At 39.1% G+C, this 20,147-nt stretch overlaps 1 protein-coding gene across 7 annotated transcripts in view; it reads right to left on the minus strand.

Moving 5' to 3' along the window:
* The window catches only part of LOC116056638 (dematin-like), a 28,062-nt gene extending 9,609 nt beyond the window's left edge, over positions 1 to 18,453 (minus strand). Inside the window, exons 1-6 of one of the 7 annotated variants that reach the window (XM_031308860.2) lie at positions 18,330 to 18,453; positions 5,477 to 5,524; positions 2,993 to 3,055; positions 1,610 to 1,644; positions 443 to 523; positions 169 to 297 (exon numbers count right to left, since the gene is read on the minus strand). In XM_031308860.2, the coding sequence (XP_031164720.1) occupies positions 169 to 297; positions 443 to 523; positions 1,610 to 1,621 (222 nt within the window). In that variant the 5' untranslated portion in view covers positions 1,622 to 1,644; positions 2,993 to 3,055; positions 5,477 to 5,524; positions 18,330 to 18,453. Of the gene's footprint in view, positions 1 to 168; positions 298 to 442; positions 527 to 1,609; positions 1,645 to 2,992; positions 3,056 to 5,476; positions 5,525 to 11,883; positions 11,905 to 18,329 lie in introns of those variants that run through there. The other 6 variants (XM_035999077.1, XM_035999075.1, XM_035999072.1 and 3 more) reach the window with 6 other exon arrangements.
* Between the last annotated feature and the right edge of the window lie 1,694 nt (positions 18,454 to 20,147).

Raw genomic sequence — 20,147 nt, forward strand, 5'->3', positions numbered from 1 at the left:
AAGGAACAGTGATGTGTTTTTATGGCACAGAGGAAGAAGATATATCAGGCTGTGTTACACACACAATTCTTGTTAGTAGATACATTCACTGCTGGTTTGATTCTGAACATGAAGAGAAATATAGAATATTACTAGACTTCTAGTGGAAGAAACATGATATTAAATCACCTCCAGTGGGCTGTAGCTGTAGTGCTGGTGGTAGATCATCAGATCTGGTCTCTCTATATCCAGGATGGCTTTGTCTTTTGGTAACGCTGCCAAATCCTTATAGCCGATAACCCCGTCCTCCACTCTGACCTGAGGAGAGAGAGAGAGAGAGAGAGAGAGAGGGGAAGGAGCTACAGATTACAGATTACTGCCTCAAGATTAATCTGAAGGATAATATGACTTGATCTGTGTGTGTGTGTGTGTGTGTGTGTGTGTGTGTGTGTGTGTGTCTCACCACAATGGCGGCTGCAGGGGACCCTGGGACGCTGGGCCCTCTCAGCGACAACACACTCCCTGGAGACGTCTGAGCCAGCTGCTGCTAACACACACACACACACACACACACACACACACACACACACACACACACACAGAGGTCAGAGGTCAACCACAAACTGCCAAATGGAAGAAGACTTCAGCTAATGAAGGAACTGATAAAGATTATTTAGGTTTCTGCTCAGTGAGATCAAGAGTTTTTTAAAACCTGAACAGTCCACAGCTAGCAGGCCTATGAGGCAGCAATGGTCTCTGTAGAGAAAACAGAAACTAGAAGGGCACTCAGAGAGCGCAGACCTCCAAGGCCAAATGCCCTATCTGACAATGTTAACGAAAGTGAAAACAACATAACACATAACATTGTGAGATAGGGAATGCCTTGGCAGAGGTCTGTGCTCTCCGAATGCCCTTCTAGTTCTTTTTAGAGTTTTATTCATTTTTATTGTTAATGTGTTATTTATCATTCATTTCATTATTTAAATTTAGCATGTTAAGGTTTGTTAACAGTGGGGGGGTGCGGGGGGGTGGGTGGGTTGTTTGGTAGTCTAGCTCAAAGGTTGTGCATTGCTGGAATAAAACCTGATATTCTGCGCCTGTCCTATCCCACTCGTTACCTCTGCCATCGGGGTTCAGCACCGCCCAGGACGGTTGTGATTGGTTTAAAAAAACACAAAGCTACCAGAGCTTTTTTTCCCTCTATCCCCAAATAGATACAGTAAGCGTGTAGCCAGACTATACTCTAGAGCTGACACAGTGCTGTGGAAATAAGTCTGGCAATGCGAGACTAGCTGTTTGGTGACGAAAGCTTGCACCATAAACGTCACCCAGCAACAGATCAGCCGGGTTTTAACCAGTAGAGCACAGTCTCTATGCATATTTAACACACAATATGTACAATTAGAATACTTTGCACTAAAATGTAAAAAATCGGACCTGAATCCATTACTGTAATATCTTATTTTCTGCTCTAAGGTTCAGCTTTAAGGAGTTAAAAATAGAAATTCCAGAGAATTTAAGTTTCTTCTTCACAAATTGGCGACCATCAGAAGCAAAAACCTATAGAAAATAAAAAATAGTTCGGGCTGTTTTTTTCTAAATATCATAGGTGAGTGAAAACAGTGTTTACCTTGGGCATCATCCTGGCTGCTGATTGGTCAGTTCCTGAGAGAAACAATATATGTATTATATTACAGTGTACAGCAAGTAAAACTGAATATAAATGACAACCTTGTAGCAGAGAAGGTGTGTGTGTGTGTGTGTGTGTGTGTGTGTGTGTGTGTGTGTGTGTTTTGTGAGGCAGCTGGAAAACAGAAATCTGCTGCAGAGGCTTTCTATGACAGACAGCTGCCGGACCAGAGCCTTACGTACACTAAAGTTCAGTCAATGACATTCACAGTTAGAACAACTGATCTGAAGATACCACTGTCATTGTCACACACACTGAATAAAGTTTTTTTTTTTAAGTGTAAGAAGAATCATCTAATTTAAGATTTATTCTGAATATTTTGTGTTCAGCTTCAGTTCCTGTAACGGGCACTAGGTGCTCCTCTAAGAAAACTGACTGTATAGAGCTCAACAGTGTGGTTCCGGAAGTAAAAATCCCATTAATTAATTTTTATATAGTATAGTATAGTATAGTAGCCATAATGTCAAAACCATCTGAGGTAGACTGACCACGAGCTACAAGATTGTGAAACGAAGGTTTCTGCTCCTGTAGAAGCCAGAAGTCCTTATGATATCAACCTTGTTTTAAGAAAAACATGTTATATTCCCGATGGAGAAGTACTACACTACCCACAATCCTAAGCGTAACAGCGACGTCTCTGATTGGTGGAGCTCGCTGTTACCATGGAAATGTTTACCGCAATAGCAAACCTGCGAACGGCAATAGCCGGCTGCTACCATTAAAATCTATGAACGTCAATGGAGCATTTGAATGGGGGAAATCACTTCCGGAACTAGAGCCATTCAGAAAGGGATCACTGTTGAGCTCTATTGAATTGAATGGGAAAAAGCCCAAAATTAACAAAGTGCATAAGTGCATTCATTTCATCTAATGTGAGAGATATCCAGGATGTTGTTTAGCCTCGCTTAAAGAGAGACTAGAAGCAGGGGGAAACTGCTAGCCTAGCTTTAGCTGTCTGATTTACATGTTCATCAGGAGAAAACAAAGAAAACAAGAAACAAGCATTTAAATGGCAGAGTGATTGTTTGACCAGATTACTGTGTGATTCATGTAAATCTCAGACAGTTAACACCACTTTCAGTATATATGGCTCAGCTGCAGCTGCTGGGTTGTCAGTTCTGTATTGTCTGATGTGAGCGACGGACACAAAGGGATTATTCCAGAGTCCACAGCTTTGTCCAACACACGCACGTGGAAGTCTGGGTAACATACGGTCAGTGAGATACACACACTGTAATTCTGTGTGTGTGTGTGTGTGTGTGTGTGTGTGTGTGTGTGTGTGTGTGTGTGCGTGTGCGTGCGTGTGCGTGTGTGTGTTCAAACCTCAAAAATAAAGGATCATGTCTGTAAATGTTAGTCTTCAGGGCTCTGCAGCCTGATCAATACCTGAAACGTACACATGAATAATATTATTTAAATGTAATTTTATATAAAAAATATAAGAAAAAGTATTTACATATTATCAGTCAAATGCACTCAAAGAATCAAAGTAAAAGTACATGTGACTGATACATTTTTTATATATAACATTATTAGATTACAAATGTGTTAGCAGCATTTTACTGTTGTAGCAGGTTAAGGTAAAGCTAGTTTTAAATACTTCATTAATGCTAGAAACCATTGGTTTAATCTTCAGCAATGCTTCAGCAATGTATTTTATAAACTTATTTTATGATTAGTTTAGGTAAAATCTGAATATGTAAAGTAACTAATACACGTAGTGCAGTTAAAAGTGTAGTATAAATATCAGAAAATAGAAATATCCACGTTTATAAGGTAATTTTTCATATTTCTGTGTACGTTGTTTACAATTTTCTGCAGATTTGTCAGATTTTGGTCAGACTGCTCTCTGGTCTTTAACCCCCCTGTACTGATCTCTGCTGGTGTCTGGTGTCACACTGTTATCCCGAATTAGTTGACTTTACTAGAAATTTACGTGGAAACCCATTGCCTTAAAACATTTAAGTCTTCACAAAAGGTGAAACTTAATGGGTAAAATTGTATTACCACTAGTGGTGGGCGGATCGATCCAAATATCGATAATATCGATACCAACGTTATACCAGTGTAATGAGAGCGATACTTTAGTTTTAGTTTCTCTCCAGTATGCACTACACACAACTAATGTGATTTAGTAATGAATATGGTTTTTAACAAAACATGAAATAATAAGAAGTGACCACTAAAAAGTTTAATTACAACTACATCTGGGTTTACAGGGCACTGACACTCTGAATAATGAATATGGTGATATGTATTTGACTGGCTGACCGTTTCACTCTAATTAGTAGCTGTGGTCACTTTCTCCAGGAGGAAACAAGGACGTCTCCAGCTTTCAAAGGTCTTCTTCATAATGAGTAGTGGCGAAGTAAAAGTATCAGTACTTAAAGCCAACCACGGCGGGCAAAACATTGTTTTTTCATGCACTGGTCAATTTTGAGATTTTGGGCTATTTTGCTTCCACATGTCTTCTTTCAGAGTAGAAAGAAAACATCATCAACAACAAGAGAATTATTAACATAGTTTCTAAAAAAAAAACACAAAAAAAACAGGGTTAAAAGTTTTCTCTGGGTTTCTTTTTCTCTCTGATAATTGGTGGATGTTATTTTAAAATGGAGGCTATAGAAAAAGCCCTCACTCTGAGAGAAACCAAAGTGCTCTTATGTCTTGAAAAAAAACAAAACAGCAGCAGCCTCACAAATTCAGTCTGTCCCCCGAGACAGATCGTTTACAATCCGATGGCTCCTGGTGACCAATAGTCTGATCAATAAACTGGAGGAATCAGGTATCAGCTCCTCAGTCAGTTGAGACAGAGAGGACGCTACTGCTCAGAAGCAGGTCAGAGACACATTTGATCTCATTAAAGAGACAAAACTGTTTTTCATGTTTTGTATAAACTATTCATAATCTAGGTGTTCAGCTTGATCCATAAGGGCTCATAAAGGTGATTTTCACCTGTGTTATTTATTAATTATTTTTTCATTTTCAAACAGGGCTGATTATCCTCAAAAATAAAATGTGCAATACAGCCATGTTTGGATCTAATTACAACTTTGAAAGTTAGTGCAAAAACATACTTTTAGTCCTGGGATTTAAAGTCTCGAAGATCCCTGTTTCGTTAACTTTGGCGGCACATCGCTCTTTTCTTTGTTTGTTCGGCCATAGTAACCATTTACTTGCAACACTAGCAGAGAATGGTGAAAAAAGCACGCCGCTTCACACTCAAGTGAGTCGAAGAGCGAGTCTGTGGCGCTAGCTCCGCCTACCCTCTCTGGCAGACCAACCACTGCTGAGTGATGATGCCGCTAACTGTGCGCCACTTGTGAATTTTCCTGGGAATGTCACCAAAGACCATAGGCCATAGGCTCAATCACCATACCTATTTTGACGATACATACAGTAGAGACTTAAGAAAAAATCTTTCAGGTTATTACTTTAAAGGGTTAATATTTACAACGTAGGGTCCACAAAGATTAACCATTAGGTATGAGAGTTAAGACTTGGTTTTTGGTCAGGGTTATGTTAAGGTTGTTATGATAGAGGTAGAGATACGTTTCCAGGGTAAAACAACTCTCCCTAAATGTCCTCCTACTGTAAATATGTGGGTAATTTGACTCATTTACTCTATATTGCTCCAAGAAATTGTATGAAACTATCTGGTGCAAACAATACATAAACACAAAACTGAACTTAAACTCTCTTTGAAAACAAAACAATGTCTCTTTGTGTTAATCAAATCATCTAAAGACGATTTGTCAGTACGAAAGAATTCAAATCATGCTTTAAATCTCGGAAAGGTTGACTTACATCCTCACAGTTGATTTTGCTGCAGCTCAGATTCTTCAGATCACCAGTCTGCAGAGAGAAAACAGACTGTGTAACATAACTGACACACAGAGGACAGGAAACAGCCTCATCCTTCAGAATAATGTGAAAAATTTCTACAGCAGACAGGCGAGCTTCAGTCCAGATGAAACTGCAGAGTGGATTAAAACTCTCTGTTAGAATCAGCAGATATCTGAATGGACTTCTGAATGGAGGCTGAGTCGTCCTTCTCTTGTTTGCTCTGTGACTATTTTTAGATTCACGTTTTTATTTCTGGGAAGTCGACACTGTTGCTAAGCGATGATGCTGGCAGGAGTTTGTTCTGAAAAATGAAATCTGTCAAATGAATGAAAACACGAAACTGAAAAATGTTCACTCTGACATCCATGTTTGACTAAATGAGTGCACTGACCAGATTCACTCGTCCTGTTTACTGAATGCTGCTGTCAGATCATTCATTGTTTCCAACAGGTGAACGATAACGTTCTTCACCTGCACACCATTACATTAACAGGAAGTGATGTAGGCAAGTGAAGCTTACAGTAAAACTGACAACTACTATTATTCAGTATTTGAGGGTCTGGGAGGAGGTCTAATGGGGCCTGTAGTACTTTTCTAGGGTCTTACCATTAGGCATATTATATTTTACATATAACATAGTTTTGTTTTTGATGACTCTGAACAAAAGAATTTTTTTGGAAATCATATGGATGAACGATAGGGTAATTGAGTCCATGCAATGTTTAACTGCCACTGACTAATATTTCAATACTAAGATTTTGGAAACATATGACTTTGTGCAACCATGACTGTAAATTACACATCTATCAAAAGGCCATGCACTCCACAGTTTGTGTCACATTTTTGAACTTTCGCATACGCTATACAGTGCATATATTTCAAGGTGATAACTGGGACATTCAATAAAATTGTAAAAAGCAAAAGCCAAATGAAAATAGACATGTATGTTGTAAAATGGTTAGTTATACAATCACTACCACAGCTTTAACAAGAAAACAGCTAATATGAACACTGTGTCAGGCTAAGTGAATGAAGCACGTCAGTCTGATTATCAGACTCACAATGAATATAGTCTGGTTGTGAGAGGTGATTCTCAGTCCAAATTACCCATTGGAATGAGCCACATCTGGCAGCCATTTATGGACCAAAAACTGGCATTTATCACAACCCTGTCTCCTAAAAGATTATGTTCCCATACAACTAAACTGATTTCTCGATTAGGTTTTAAGGAAAACTTTTTTTTGCCTGACTTTTGATTACAAATGCCTCCAGGACAAAATAGGTTTCCCTTGAAACGTAATTGAGAATGTAGTTTAGTTGAATGGTAATGTAATTTTTAGGGCACAGGGCTGCAGCTGAATGTGCCGACACTCTCCGACTGAACCGACTCAGCTGACTACCTAAACTGCATTTTGTTTGAATAAAATATCAACATCTTAGCTGCAAAATATTTTAAACCTCGATCAACAATGACGTTGAACTTGTCCACAGTGAATACTGTTTGTGGATTGGCTGGCAGGAGTTTGTTTAAAATTAGGACTCCAGACAAACTTCTATTTTGCGTTTGGTACGTGCCCATTATATAAGTGTAATCATAATATATATTAATCTCTGAAGCTTTCTAAGAAAATCTTCTCTGCCTCCACCTCCTCCATCATCTTCATGTATTTATCTCTCACATATGTGATAGATATCTTTACAATATGTAATTGTTGAACATAGTTTGTTCAGGCTCTCGTTCAGCAGTTCTGTGAGTCTGGAAGATATCTGAAGGTTGCTAGGTTACCACACCCAGCGTCCAATCAGGTGGCAGAAATGTGGGAGAGACGAAGAGAGAGATGCTGCACTAAAATAGACCTCCCACTATCAGACCACCCCGAAACCAATTGTGTTTGCCCATTCACATTGTTTCTAATACAACACACACATACACCCAACACATGTGATGGCATGATTTAGTTTTTTGGTGAATCCACCTTGTCTACAGTAGTTAATGATTATTCTTGCAATTCCCAGAATTCCTATTTAAGTTCAGAGTGAAGGTGCTCTGTCAGCTGCTGGTGGTGTGTAGGAAGAGAGTGTTGAGTTGAGAGTGTGAGTTCACACTCCTGACTGATTACACAAACCGTTCTCCGTGGAAGAAACAAAATGGAGACAAAAATAACGAAAAACAGCAAAGATCTTTTATACGCTATCAGTTTATCGGGATTGTTTGCAATTTTTTATACCACAGCCAAGAAAACGTTCAGTAAAACGATAAAATTGCCAAAACTATGACTTAAATCAGGAAATATCTGATCAAAGATTAAGTCAACAAGTTACACAAATACCACAAAATACTGAGGTTCAATCCTCAGTCGTGCCTGCACATCCAGCAGAAATAGCAAAATATCACTTGGTTGTTTTGTATTTCCAGATAAATGTCGATACTGTCAATTTTCAAATAAAAGCAAGAATTCAAATAATATCCATAACCAGCAAGAACAAATAAAGGCCAAGTGACTGACAGTAGAATTACTTCTACAATTCAGTATAATATCCATTTCCACAGCACTTATTCATTTTTATAACAGACAGGTGAAAAAAATATTCAAATCCTTTACTGCAGTAAAAGTACTAATAGGCTACTGTAAAAAGAAATCCACTACAAGTAAAAGTCCTGCATTCAAAACCTTATGTGATCAGCAAAATATAGTTAAAGTACTCATTGTGCAGTAAAATGTTCCCTGGTCAGTGTTTCCTATTATATCTGATGTTTCTGTATTAATATTACTGCTGTATTAATGTGTATGTTGCATTTTACTGCTGTAGATGTTTAAGGTTGAGTTCATTTTAACTCCTTTATATATTGTCAGGTAGTTTAATCTACAACAATGCATCATCTTCTATAAGATCATAAGTTTGTAGCGTCGCTGTCCTGTGAGAACCACGTATCTCTAAAAAGTCAACTTTTCAGCTTTGTGACATCCTTCAGTTTATCACAAACATTGAACATCAACACATCCGGAGATACATGGTTTTCATTGGACAGAAAGGGGATGAAAAACTGTCATCTGAAAAACAACTAAAGCTATCACACAGATGTAGTGGAGCAGAAAGTACAAAATTTACCTCTGAGATGTAGTGGAGTAGATGAATGCTCAGGTAAAGTAAAATACCTCCAAACTTTACTTAAGTAATTAAGTAAATGTACTTATTAGTTACATTCCACCACCGACAAGCAGAGGGACATTAACTGACTGGTTGACTTTTCCTCTGGGCGTCTGTCTTCTTCTCTCTTTGTGTTAAACACGTAAATTATCTTGTTAATATCACAGAGGAGGTCGTTAGTACCGGTCACTGCACACATGTCTACACAGAAAACACATACTGTGGTCCTGCGAATGTGTAGACATTCAGATTTATAACTGTCGCGCGCGCGCGCGCGCACACACACACACACACACACACACACACACACACACACACACACACACACACACACACACACACACACACACACACACACACACACATACACATGCACACACGCACACACACACACGCACACACATGCACACACACAGCATGTTAAATGTTTTAATGTTAAATACGGGCTACCATATGTAATGCACCAACAAGGACAAATCAGTTCTTCAGCTCAATTTTTCAGGTTTATCTGAAGATACAAATGTACAATGTTCTCTCCTATTTCCATCTTGAGGTTCAAAGCTGCAGAAATTCCTCTGATTGTTTGTCCTGCTGGTTTCACACTTTGTTTGTCTCATCACGATTTGTCATCAGAGAGCTCTTGTCGAGTCGTGATGCAGTAAAATGTAAAACATGTTGATGCCTGAAGCTGTAAGTGGGTCAGAGACTGAAAACTGCTGAGTCACAGCTTCACATTTACATCTCTGACTGACTCTTCTAATTATTCCGTAAGTTGGTGAACGTTTAGTGGTCTGCAAGTATTCTCATCTGCAACATTTTCACACCAAAATATTTTCACATTTACTCTTTAGTGCATTAGACTAAGAAGACAAAAACAGATAAGGAACGAGGAATGATGGAGCTGAACAGTATACTGTACAGTGTTTACTTACTAAAAGTACCAATACATGACGTAATGTAAAAATACTCACGCAAATGTACACAAGTATTATCAGCTTTATGTAGTTAAAGTATTAGCAGTAGTAGTAGTAGTAGTAGTAGCAAACTATGGAAATACTCAAGTAAAGTACAAGTAGCCTACCTCAAAATTGTACTTAAATGCAGTACTTGAGTAAATGTACTTAGTAACTTTCCAGCCCTAAAGTACTGCAGTACTATCAGTGGTTGCATGCTATGTAATAAACTGGCATGTTTAACATTCAGACAACATTCAGACCCTTATGTACTTTTCACTCATTTTTCATGAGCTACTTCCTCCAAATAATGAAGGTTCATGAACTGACACTCTCAGCCAAGGAGGCGCAAAGGAATAAATCAATCACATTGATCAGTTATGTATTAATCAGAAACAGACAGTAAACATGACCGCCTGTCAACTTGAGCTGTTAAGTTTCGTTCTAACTCAGATACAGAAAATCACAAGACGCAACAGTTTCAGCACGCTGTGTGTGTGTGTGTGTGTGTGTGTGTGTGCGTGCGTGTTGGCAGGCTTTTATCTCGCTTCACAGAGGTGTGACCACACCCAGCCTGTCGTCTATAAGTCAACGGCTGCTTTCATTGGCCAACGCAGATGACATCACAGCGTCCTGAAGATGTTTGTGCTGAAGTTCTGATTGACAGGAGTTCAACTAGAGTGAGGACGTTGTCTTTCCTTACTTACATACTCCCTTATTTCCTCCTTTCCTTCCCTACTCCTTTGCTCTCTTAAGCTTCTCCTTTCCATCCTCTAAACGCTGTCATTTCTGACTATATACTTTTTTCCTAAGCTATATTCTCCTTTCCTCCCCAATGTCAGCCTTCCTTCCATACTCCCTAATCTTTACCCTACCTCTTTCTTTCCTATCAAACTCCCTCATTTATTTCCTTATCTCCTTCTTTCCTTGCCTACATCCTATTATCTGCCCTCATCCTTCTGTCTTTCTCTAAATCTTATTTAATTTCCATTCCTGGTGTTTTCCTTCCTTCCATACTATTTCATATCTTTTACTACATTCTCCTTTCCTTCTCAACCATTTTTCTTTCCATTCTCCCTCATTTATTTGCCCTTCCTCCTTCTTTTTTCCTTTAACACACATCCTTCATCCTTTTCTTCCATATCGCTTCCTTTCTTCCCTCACCTTTCCTTCCTAACGCCACACTTCCTCATTCATTTAATACCTCTGTCTTTCCTTCCCTGCCTACTCTTGTCCTCTCCTTGATCCTTCTTTCATTCCCTATCTCATAATTTTCTTTCCAGTTCCTTCCTTCCTTCCTTCCTTCATTTCTTCGTTTCTTCGTTTCTTCATTTCTTCGTTTCTTCGTTCCCTTCTTCCTTCCATCGATCCTAGTTAGTTCCCTCCTTCCTTCCTTCCTTCCTTCCTTCCTTACTTACATGCTCCCTCATTTTCTTTCCTTTTTCCTTCCATCCTCCTCCTCCCACCTGTTGTTTCATTATTACTCATCAACACAGTCCAGCTGTTGTCATATCTTTCTGTTGTCATGACGACAGCTCCAGTATGAAACAGTGATTTGATAAAAGCTTATAAACTTCACTGGGACCCACTGTCAAATAAGTGGTTAACAACAGACTTTGAAACATAAGTCCATTCCTGCCTCCTTATTTCCTTTATTAATATCTTTCTTTTATCCTTGCCATACTCCCGCATTTCTTTCACTACCTCATCCCTTCCTTCTTGTGTTTCATTATAACCAATCACACAGTCCAGCTGTGAGTTACAGGAACACACCCGAATTGTGTGATCTGCTGTAGTTGATTATACAGCTGACAGGTCATACTGTTATATTAAGACGTATATGACAGCAGCTCACCGAGGTGAGATGACAAAGCAGAGCTGCATCTTTAAAAGTATCTGCATGAGAGAGTTCCTGTTCTGATATTAGAGGAGAGAGGAAGGTTTTGTTCTGTCATATCAGCAAACACACTCAACTTAAAATTCCTGCAACTGAGAATCAACTGACAAAGCTGACGGCGAGTGGACAGCAGCCTGAACCCCTACAACACACAAACAGGCACGCACCGGCGCACATACACAAACACACAAACATACACACACACACACACCCACACACATGCCACCACCGCTGGCTGTGCCTGTGGCCTCATTCCTGCAGCATCAACAACCCCCCCCCCCCCTTTAGCCCCACTCGGCCCCCTGCTGCTCTCAGAGATAAGAGCTGAGGCCTCCATCTGCTGCAGGAACACACTGGATTCAACTTACACCAGTTATCAGACAACATGAGCCATCCAACTTGTTTGATACCACCTGATGTCATGCTACAGACTGTCCTTTGGTCCCCTAAAGCAGTGGTTCCTGACCTGAGGGCTGAGGGTCGGTAGGGAAGGAAAAAAGGAGTAAGGGGAAGAAATAAGGGAGCATGGAAAGAAGGAGGAGGTAGGGAAGGAAAGAAGGACATAGGCGAGGAAAGGAGGCGATAGGGAAAGATGAAGGAGTTAAAGAGTCAAAGTATGGATAGAAGGAGAAGATGGAAATAAAAGAAATAGGCAGGGAAGAAAAGAGGGAGGTAGGAAAGTGGTCAAACTACAACCTGAAGAAGAGATAGATTTGAAGGTGGAGGACAAAACACAGTTCAGTGAAGAAGCAGATTTCGATCTGCTTTATTTTTGACCCGATACCAAGCCAATAAAATATGCTCTCATCAGTATCGGGACAGACGACATCAAGTTCAAGTTCTTTACCACACACAACTTTAAACTTATCTAATTAACTGGAGAACACACTCAAAAAAAGCTTTAAAAGGGAAATGGACCAACAATTTTAAGAGCAACAAGCACATCCAACACAGGCAGATAAATAGTGCACATGGTGGAAGATTCCTTAAAAAAACCCATCGGTTTTAAATTGGTCCATCATTCATCTTTTTTGTGGATGAATATCATTTCTTCAAAGCTTGTTAGTAATTTTTTGTGGCCCAGGCCTGCAGCTTGAGAGGTGTCAAGAAGAAGAACAGCAGCATGTTATTCTAGCTATTATGTATGTATATTGTATATCTTTCACTGATTAGCCACTTAATTTGATCAAATACTCCGCTTTTGATCTGTTCATGTTGCCAGTTGAACTTTATGTTACTGGTTCTCCAGAATCACAGGCAGCGGAGGAGGAAGTATTCAGATTGTTTACTTAAGTAATAGTCGCAATAAGTCAAAAAGTAAAAGTCCTACTGAAATAATAATGTTAGCTAACGTAATGTTAACCTGTTAACCTTAGAATTAGAGGAGTTGACTACCCATACAGCTACTGTAGCTAACGTTATGTGGCGAAATAAATCGTGGGTTAGCCTAGCGCTGTTATCTGTGGTCAAAACAATCATACTAAAAATAACTTTATGATCGCGTTTAACGTTGGTGTAACCTTATAACGTTACGGTAAGTTTTAGCCACCAAGCATTAGCATGAGCCAATTGTCATCGTAGCACATTGTAGTAACCCTAAGCTAGATCGATATTGAAATATCATATCAATAAATTAGGTCTATACTGTATTACTGTGTTGCAAAGTGGCATGCAATTAATGAAAAGATGATGCTGTGTGTATTACGGTTACTGAGTATAATTCTGTGACATTGTATGATTTACAATTACTCTCAAACGTATCATCTGGTGTTTCCCGTGTTTTGCCACAAGTTAGAGCAACTAGAGGGGTCAAAGGTTATATGACGCTATTGACAGATGACCAAATGTAATGGACTGTTACCCTGAATAAAATGACAGATTTCTCTGGGTTTGAACATTGTTGGAAATTTAGGATAATGTAAGAAGACAACTCAACAAAATATACATAACATAGGTCGAGTTGTGGAAATGTGGAAAGGTTACAGATTATATATTTAAGTAGAAGCACTTACAGTAAGTATTATAAGCAAAATGAACTTAAAGTATAAAAGTAAAAGTAATCATTACATGCAACAATGGGCTCTGTCAGTGTTCCATTTTTATATGTTATGCTATTGGATTATTATAAGTGATGCAATAATATCCAAGAAGCATTGTGTTTTATAGGATCATTACAGGTTGTTTTTTTAAATCCTAATCTGCAAAGTAACTAAAGCCGTCAGATAAATGAAGTGCAGTAAAAAGTAAAATATTTGCCTCAAAGTATAAAGTAGAAAAAAGTCAAAATAGGTTAAGTACAAGTAACCTAGAATTGTACTAACTACAGTACTTGAGCAAATGGACTAACTCCAAGAGAATCAGACTAAGTTGAACTCACTGATGCTTCAGGAGACACAAACTGCAGTGAGGGATTCAAACCAGCAACCTGACTGAGCTCTACTCCTGCTTTCTATTTCTGTTGCAGTAGAGTGCCAGTGGAGCAAAGTTTCTATTGTATAACATGAGTGAAGATGACTCATGTGTCCAGAAATAGAGGAGAGCGCCCACGCAGCACTGAGGCATTCAGGGACCGTACGAGTACAGGACACCACCGACGAGAACCAAACATAAACTGTGAATGTTCTAAAACCTTAATTTCAGTTTACAGAAAAGCTTGCAAAGACTTCAGTTTAAAGACTCACTGACGTTTTATCACTGCATCCAAAAACAATTTGGGGAGAAGTGGTCTCTGCTTTCAACAACAACATACCTCATGACTGAAGCATCCAGACCTTTTTAGTTAACGGACCAATCAGTGATGGTCCAGATGTTAATCAGAAGTCTAACAGGAAGACTAAACAGCAACCATCAAACACAGCAGGCTGATTCTTTAAAATGATGACCAAGTGAAAAAAGATACAATATAAACAGAGGTGGAGAAAGTATTCTTTACTGCAATAAAAGTAACTAATATCACACAAAATGACTCTGTTACAGTAAAGGTTCTGCAGTGAAAATGTTCCTTCAGTGAAAGTATGTAAGTATAATCATAAGTATATAAAGAATACAAATGTCCCCTGTGACTGTTATACTATATATTTTATATCATAAGATTACTACTCATCCATTACAGGATATTACTGTTGTAGTTGGTTAACCGGGAGCTCATTTTGAAATATTAACTAATGATTATTTTCATTATGGATTCATCTGCTGACTATTTTCTCCATTGTGTGATTTTAGTGTTTAGGAACTAACAAAACTAACCAACTAAATTTGTTTGTTCTTGTGGGTTACTTTTTCTGCCCTAAGGCACTATGAAAATCCAAGCTTAATTGATAAGCTCAATGGAAATAAAATCAAGGTTCTTCTCATTGGTTCAAAGTCCACGCTGTCCAAAACCCACCCATTCACCATATCGGTTGATGGCTCTCCGATTCCCACCTCCTCCCAAGTCAAAAGTCTCGTAGTCATTCTGGACAGTACGCTTTCCTTTGGCCCCCACATCAGCAATATCACACGCAATGCATGCTTTCCTTATTCACGCCCTGGTCACATCCCGCATAGACTATTGCAACCAAGGGGGTAAGCGTCTGTCAACAACCCGTAGATCCTATGGCGTCATTTTGATGCTAACAAGCACTCACCCGCTGTTAGCATCCCATTGACTGCCATTCATTTTGGCGCCACTTTGACAGCGAATAACTTTACATCTGCAGCGTTTAAAGACTTTATTTGTCCATTGTTTATTTCTAAAGAAACACGACAATGTATAAAAGGCTCCATTTCCTTGTATCTCACGTTATGGCTCCATAGCAGGCGTATTGTAAAAATAGGCTAACGATTGTGTCATAACCAAGCAACATACTGTCGCATAGTAGAGGATTTACCGTATAGTACAGGAGAAGCTCGCAGGCAGTTTCGACTTACATTAGCTGTTTAAGTTTAATTACTAATGTTAACTAGCATTTTAGTTAGCAATTATTAGCCTGTGCCCATGTTATCTCCTTACATATACCTACGCTCTCCGTCTCTGCAAAATTGGGAATGATTGAGATTTCTCTTGTCACAGCTACCAGAAGACTTACAACTTTCAGACAGGTTGCTCACGTCACATTTACGTCGTCTCTCTCAATTGGAGGCTGCGCAGTAAAACTGGAAAAGTGCTTCTAATGGCCTTCACTGGTCTCCGTCCAGAGCAACAGGATCTGTTGGTCCAGTTTACATACTGTCTATGATTGCAACGCCCTCCTCACGGGCACCACAAATAAACTTCTCCATCACTTCCGATCCATTAAGATCTCTGCAGCCTGGTTCATCACCCGCACCAAATCAACGGACCACATCGCACCCCTCCTCACTCTGCTCCACTGGCTTCCTCTGCCCCACCGGATAAATTACAAAATTCTACTGCTAACCTTCAAAGCCCTCTACAGCTTTGCACCCCCCCATACCTCTCAGACCTGTTTCTTCCTTACACTCCTCCCCGAACACTTGGTTCTTCTCAGCTGCAGATTTAACTGCCCCAACTTTCACACTCAGCAGACCCTTAAACTGCTCTACTCCACGTCTCTGGAACTCTCTTCCACCTCACATCCATCAACTGGACTCTTCATCAATTCAAATCACAACTTAAAACACATCTGTTTAGATTAGCATACCCGACATAACTTTTACCATGTCCACCTTGATTTTACTATTGCTTTTAATAATGTTTTATTATTTTTTGTACGGTGTCCTTGAGTGTCTTGAAAAGTGCCAAAAAATAAAATGTATTATTATTATTATTATTATTATTATTAAAAATGTAAATGTGTGTTTAGGAATGAAGAGATGAACAGATTTAACTGCAGCACAGTCTGTCTCACACACACACACACACACACACACACACACACACACACACACACACACACACACACACACACACACAGAGGCAGCAGCAGATTCTTTCTAGCTCCCACTGGACTGTGAACTCATTATTCACAGCTACAGAAGGTTCAGTAGGACAGACAGTCATCTGTCCGTCTGTTACAGTTTTACAGTTCACATTATGTTTGTGTATCTGTGCCGGGACCTTTGACCGCTGACCTCAATCAAATATTCAGTACCAGACGGTTAAAACTTCTTTGCAAAAAGATACCAAAAGTTCTATTTTTGAAAACAATTCACATAACGTCCTTCAGCAGAGGCTCTGTTGTTCAGTGTTTCCATGACGACGCCTCTCTCGCATCCCTCCTCAAAAAACAACCATCTCTATTCTCCACATTTTAAACCTAACATACATGATGAACCACATTTTATCACAATCGATCCAACCGTTGTTGAGAAACCAGACCAACATTAGTCGCTGCTAATATCACTAAAAACTTAACATTCACTTTAAAAAATCACTTTGATGGGATTTTATACTGTAAAAAAGCTCAGCCAACCTAGGTATAAATATACATACTGTATACTATTCTAAATATACAATCAAGTAACATAATGTCAACACTGTAAAGTCATCATGAATTACCACAGGCTAAGTTTATAAATCTGTCATCTGTAAGTTTATAAATTATAGGAATTAGACAGCTATAGCAGAGGTGGAAGTCTGCCTATACTCAGATCCTTTAGTAAAATACCACAGTCCAAAATATTCCTTATACAAGTAAAAGTAGGCTACTTAAGAAAAAGGTCCAGAAGTATTATCAGCAAAAAGTATTTAAATAGGCATAAAGTACTGGTGGCTCCTCTCAACATGTTATAGTAGGCCTATTATAAAATAAAACATATTTTATTCTGTTTTTATCACTAATAAATTGATGTAAGAGCTTTTTAATGCTGTAGTTCATCGTTGTGGAGACAATTTTAAATACTTTGTGTTGGGTAGGTTAGTAGCACTGCATCATATCACATAGCCTAACATATCAAACAGATAAATGTGCAGTAAAAAGTGCAGTATTTACAGACAGACAGAGATAGATAGATAGATAGATAGATAGATAGATAGATAGATAGATAGATGATAAGACTCCACAGTATTAGATATTGATATTATCCTTAAATTACCGGAACATTTAAAAGATATGATGGGACTTTTATGGCAGATGTTGATGCTGGATGAGGAGGGGAGCTGTTACATAAAACCATCCTCTCCTTAATCCCCCCACCCGTCCATCCCTCCATCCTCCATCCCTCCTCTCCTCCGCCGGTATGCTCACCAGCAGCCTCTTACATAACTTCAGACAGTGTTTGAATCATATCTGATAAATTCTCTATAATCTGATGATCAAACACTGTTTGGTTTCATATGTTTTAAGGTGACACGTGAGACGCCAGCAGGAGGGAGGGAGGGAGGGAGGGGGGACGTCGGAGCTTGTCTGCCCCGCTGCGGCGCACTGCAGCCCGGCGTGTCACAGCGCCGGTTCTCCCGGACAACATCGACAACAGCCATGGAGAGAGTCTGGCCGAAGTCCCGCTAAAACCATCAGCATTTAATTCCTAGCCTACAGTATGTATTCCTATAATATCTCTATTATATTGTGCGTACGTAAGAGACTATTTCAATCCAAACTTCACTTCGCAGTTGTGTTGGACATCAGAATATCAAACATGGGCTAGGCTACATCTCTGTAACATTCTAAGCTATTTTATATGTAGCCTAGGCCTATATTACTAAAAACTGAAAACAGGCTGATCTGTATTTAGGCTACAGGCTAATAGCATATTTCTATAATGTTCTACATGAGGACTGCAGTTTGAATTGTTACAGGTGATATTTGCGGTCACACACGCAGAAACATGTTAATTAAACCGACAGCAGTAGGCTAAAGCAAGAGGCGGATCTTACCTGTTAGTTGTTACCGGTGTTTGTCAGAAACATCCAGCATGCAGCTCCGGCATCAACTGTTTCTCTCTGCGTTCTCTCACAAATATAATCTGAGTGCGCTCGTGAGAGTGTGCGCGCGTATGTGTGTGATAGCAGCAGTGTGCCTCTCTCTCTCTCTCTCTCTCTCTCTCTCTCTCTCTCTCTCTCTCTCTCTCTCTCTCTCTCTCTGGACAAGTCCATTTGCAGCAGTGGGAGGGGAGGGGGGGTTAAACATGAATCTTCTGTTATGCCACTTAATAAGTTATGCTCTCATGTCATTTTTAGACTATAGATTTTTCAGTATATTCATGTAAATACTTTAAGAGTTTAAACTGGAAGTGTCAAGCTGTAACATTTCTATTATGTTCTATGTCAACTTTCAGTTTATCTGTTCAGTTATCAGAACGATTTTTTTAACAGGAGGTGGGGAACTCAGATGGGTGGGGGGGGGCAACGCCAAGTTTCTGCAGGTTGATGTTTATAAAAATTAAGTCTAAAAACGGATGGATGATTTAAAAAGTAACCATCAGTTGTTAGTTATTGGTTTTAAACAAGTTGGCATGTCAGGTTCATGATGTTGTTATGATGTTGTTGACTTCTTTGATCAGATAGTTCCTGATTGAAATCATTTTATTGAGACAAAGTTCTCGTTCGGCTGCTTGCAACATTTAACATTCAACAATAACTTTTGTTGCTGAATGAAAAAAATATATATATATTTGGTAGAAAAAACTGTTTATATTTTTCAAAGTAAATCACTTTGATGCTGAGACTCAGGTATCGTATGTCAGCACTGATATTAAAACATTCCCCAAGATGTTGTTTTCAGTGTCCCTCTCCTCTTCATGTCAGCGCCCGGAGCTTCAGCAGTAATCAGAGCTCAGTGTTAGTTTCAGATAAAGGAGCTCCATTCATGTTCCTGAGCTCATGGCCTTAATTTGACTGAAGGCTGATGGCTGAATTCAGAGCAGCAGGTCAGAAAGGAAAGTCTATTCAGGATAAACACACTGCTGCAGGTGATGCTACTCAGAGGGACTCAAACTGTGGGATGTGGCCCTGCTGGGGTCACCGAGACCTCCAGAGGTCCTCAGTAATTTGAGACACTCAGATTTCACTGTATTGAAGTTTTTATGATTTTCAGAGAGAGCCTGTAACAAATGTATAGAATTTTTTTAAAAGCTGCGCAACTCTGGAAGCCCATTTCTGCCAATGTGATTGAAAAAAGATCCTAGTCCTTATAATGAAAAACGTTTAGTACCTCAAAATAATGAGAAACATTCTCAAAATTTGCATAGGCCTAAGTCAAAATATTGAGAAAGTTTCTCATTATAAATTAGCAGTTATGTTGATGTTTTTTTTATTTCCTTTAATAATAACTCTTTTAACAGCATTTAAATCTGTACACATTTTGATGCTAAGCTTCCATAGTCTGGCTATCACCAGACTAAGCTCAATCTTTCAAGATTGAACATTAGTCTGGGGAGTCTGCTCTGAATTTTCTACTGCACAAGAGGTGTGATCAACAATGACTGCTGATTTCTTATATTCTTATTTAACTGTTGCTCAGAAGGATCTTTGTCTTTTTCTGCCCTGTCAATTATCAGTCTGGTTAAGCTATTGAACAGCGTTTTGTTCTCCATGTACAAAACTAAATAACATCTATTTGTAAAGAGGACTTCCTAAAACCGAAGACCATTCAGACATATAGAGTAGTCCTCTCAGATACCTGACTGGACACAATCAAGCTTTGTGGCATGAGATTAATAACTTTTCAACGATAGTGTAATGAATAATAATAGA

This window comes from Sander lucioperca, chromosome 2 (genome assembly GCF_008315115.2).
Source record: "Sander lucioperca isolate FBNREF2018 chromosome 2, SLUC_FBN_1.2, whole genome shotgun sequence".
Classification (NCBI taxonomy): domain Eukaryota; kingdom Metazoa; phylum Chordata; class Actinopteri; order Perciformes; family Percidae; genus Sander; species Sander lucioperca.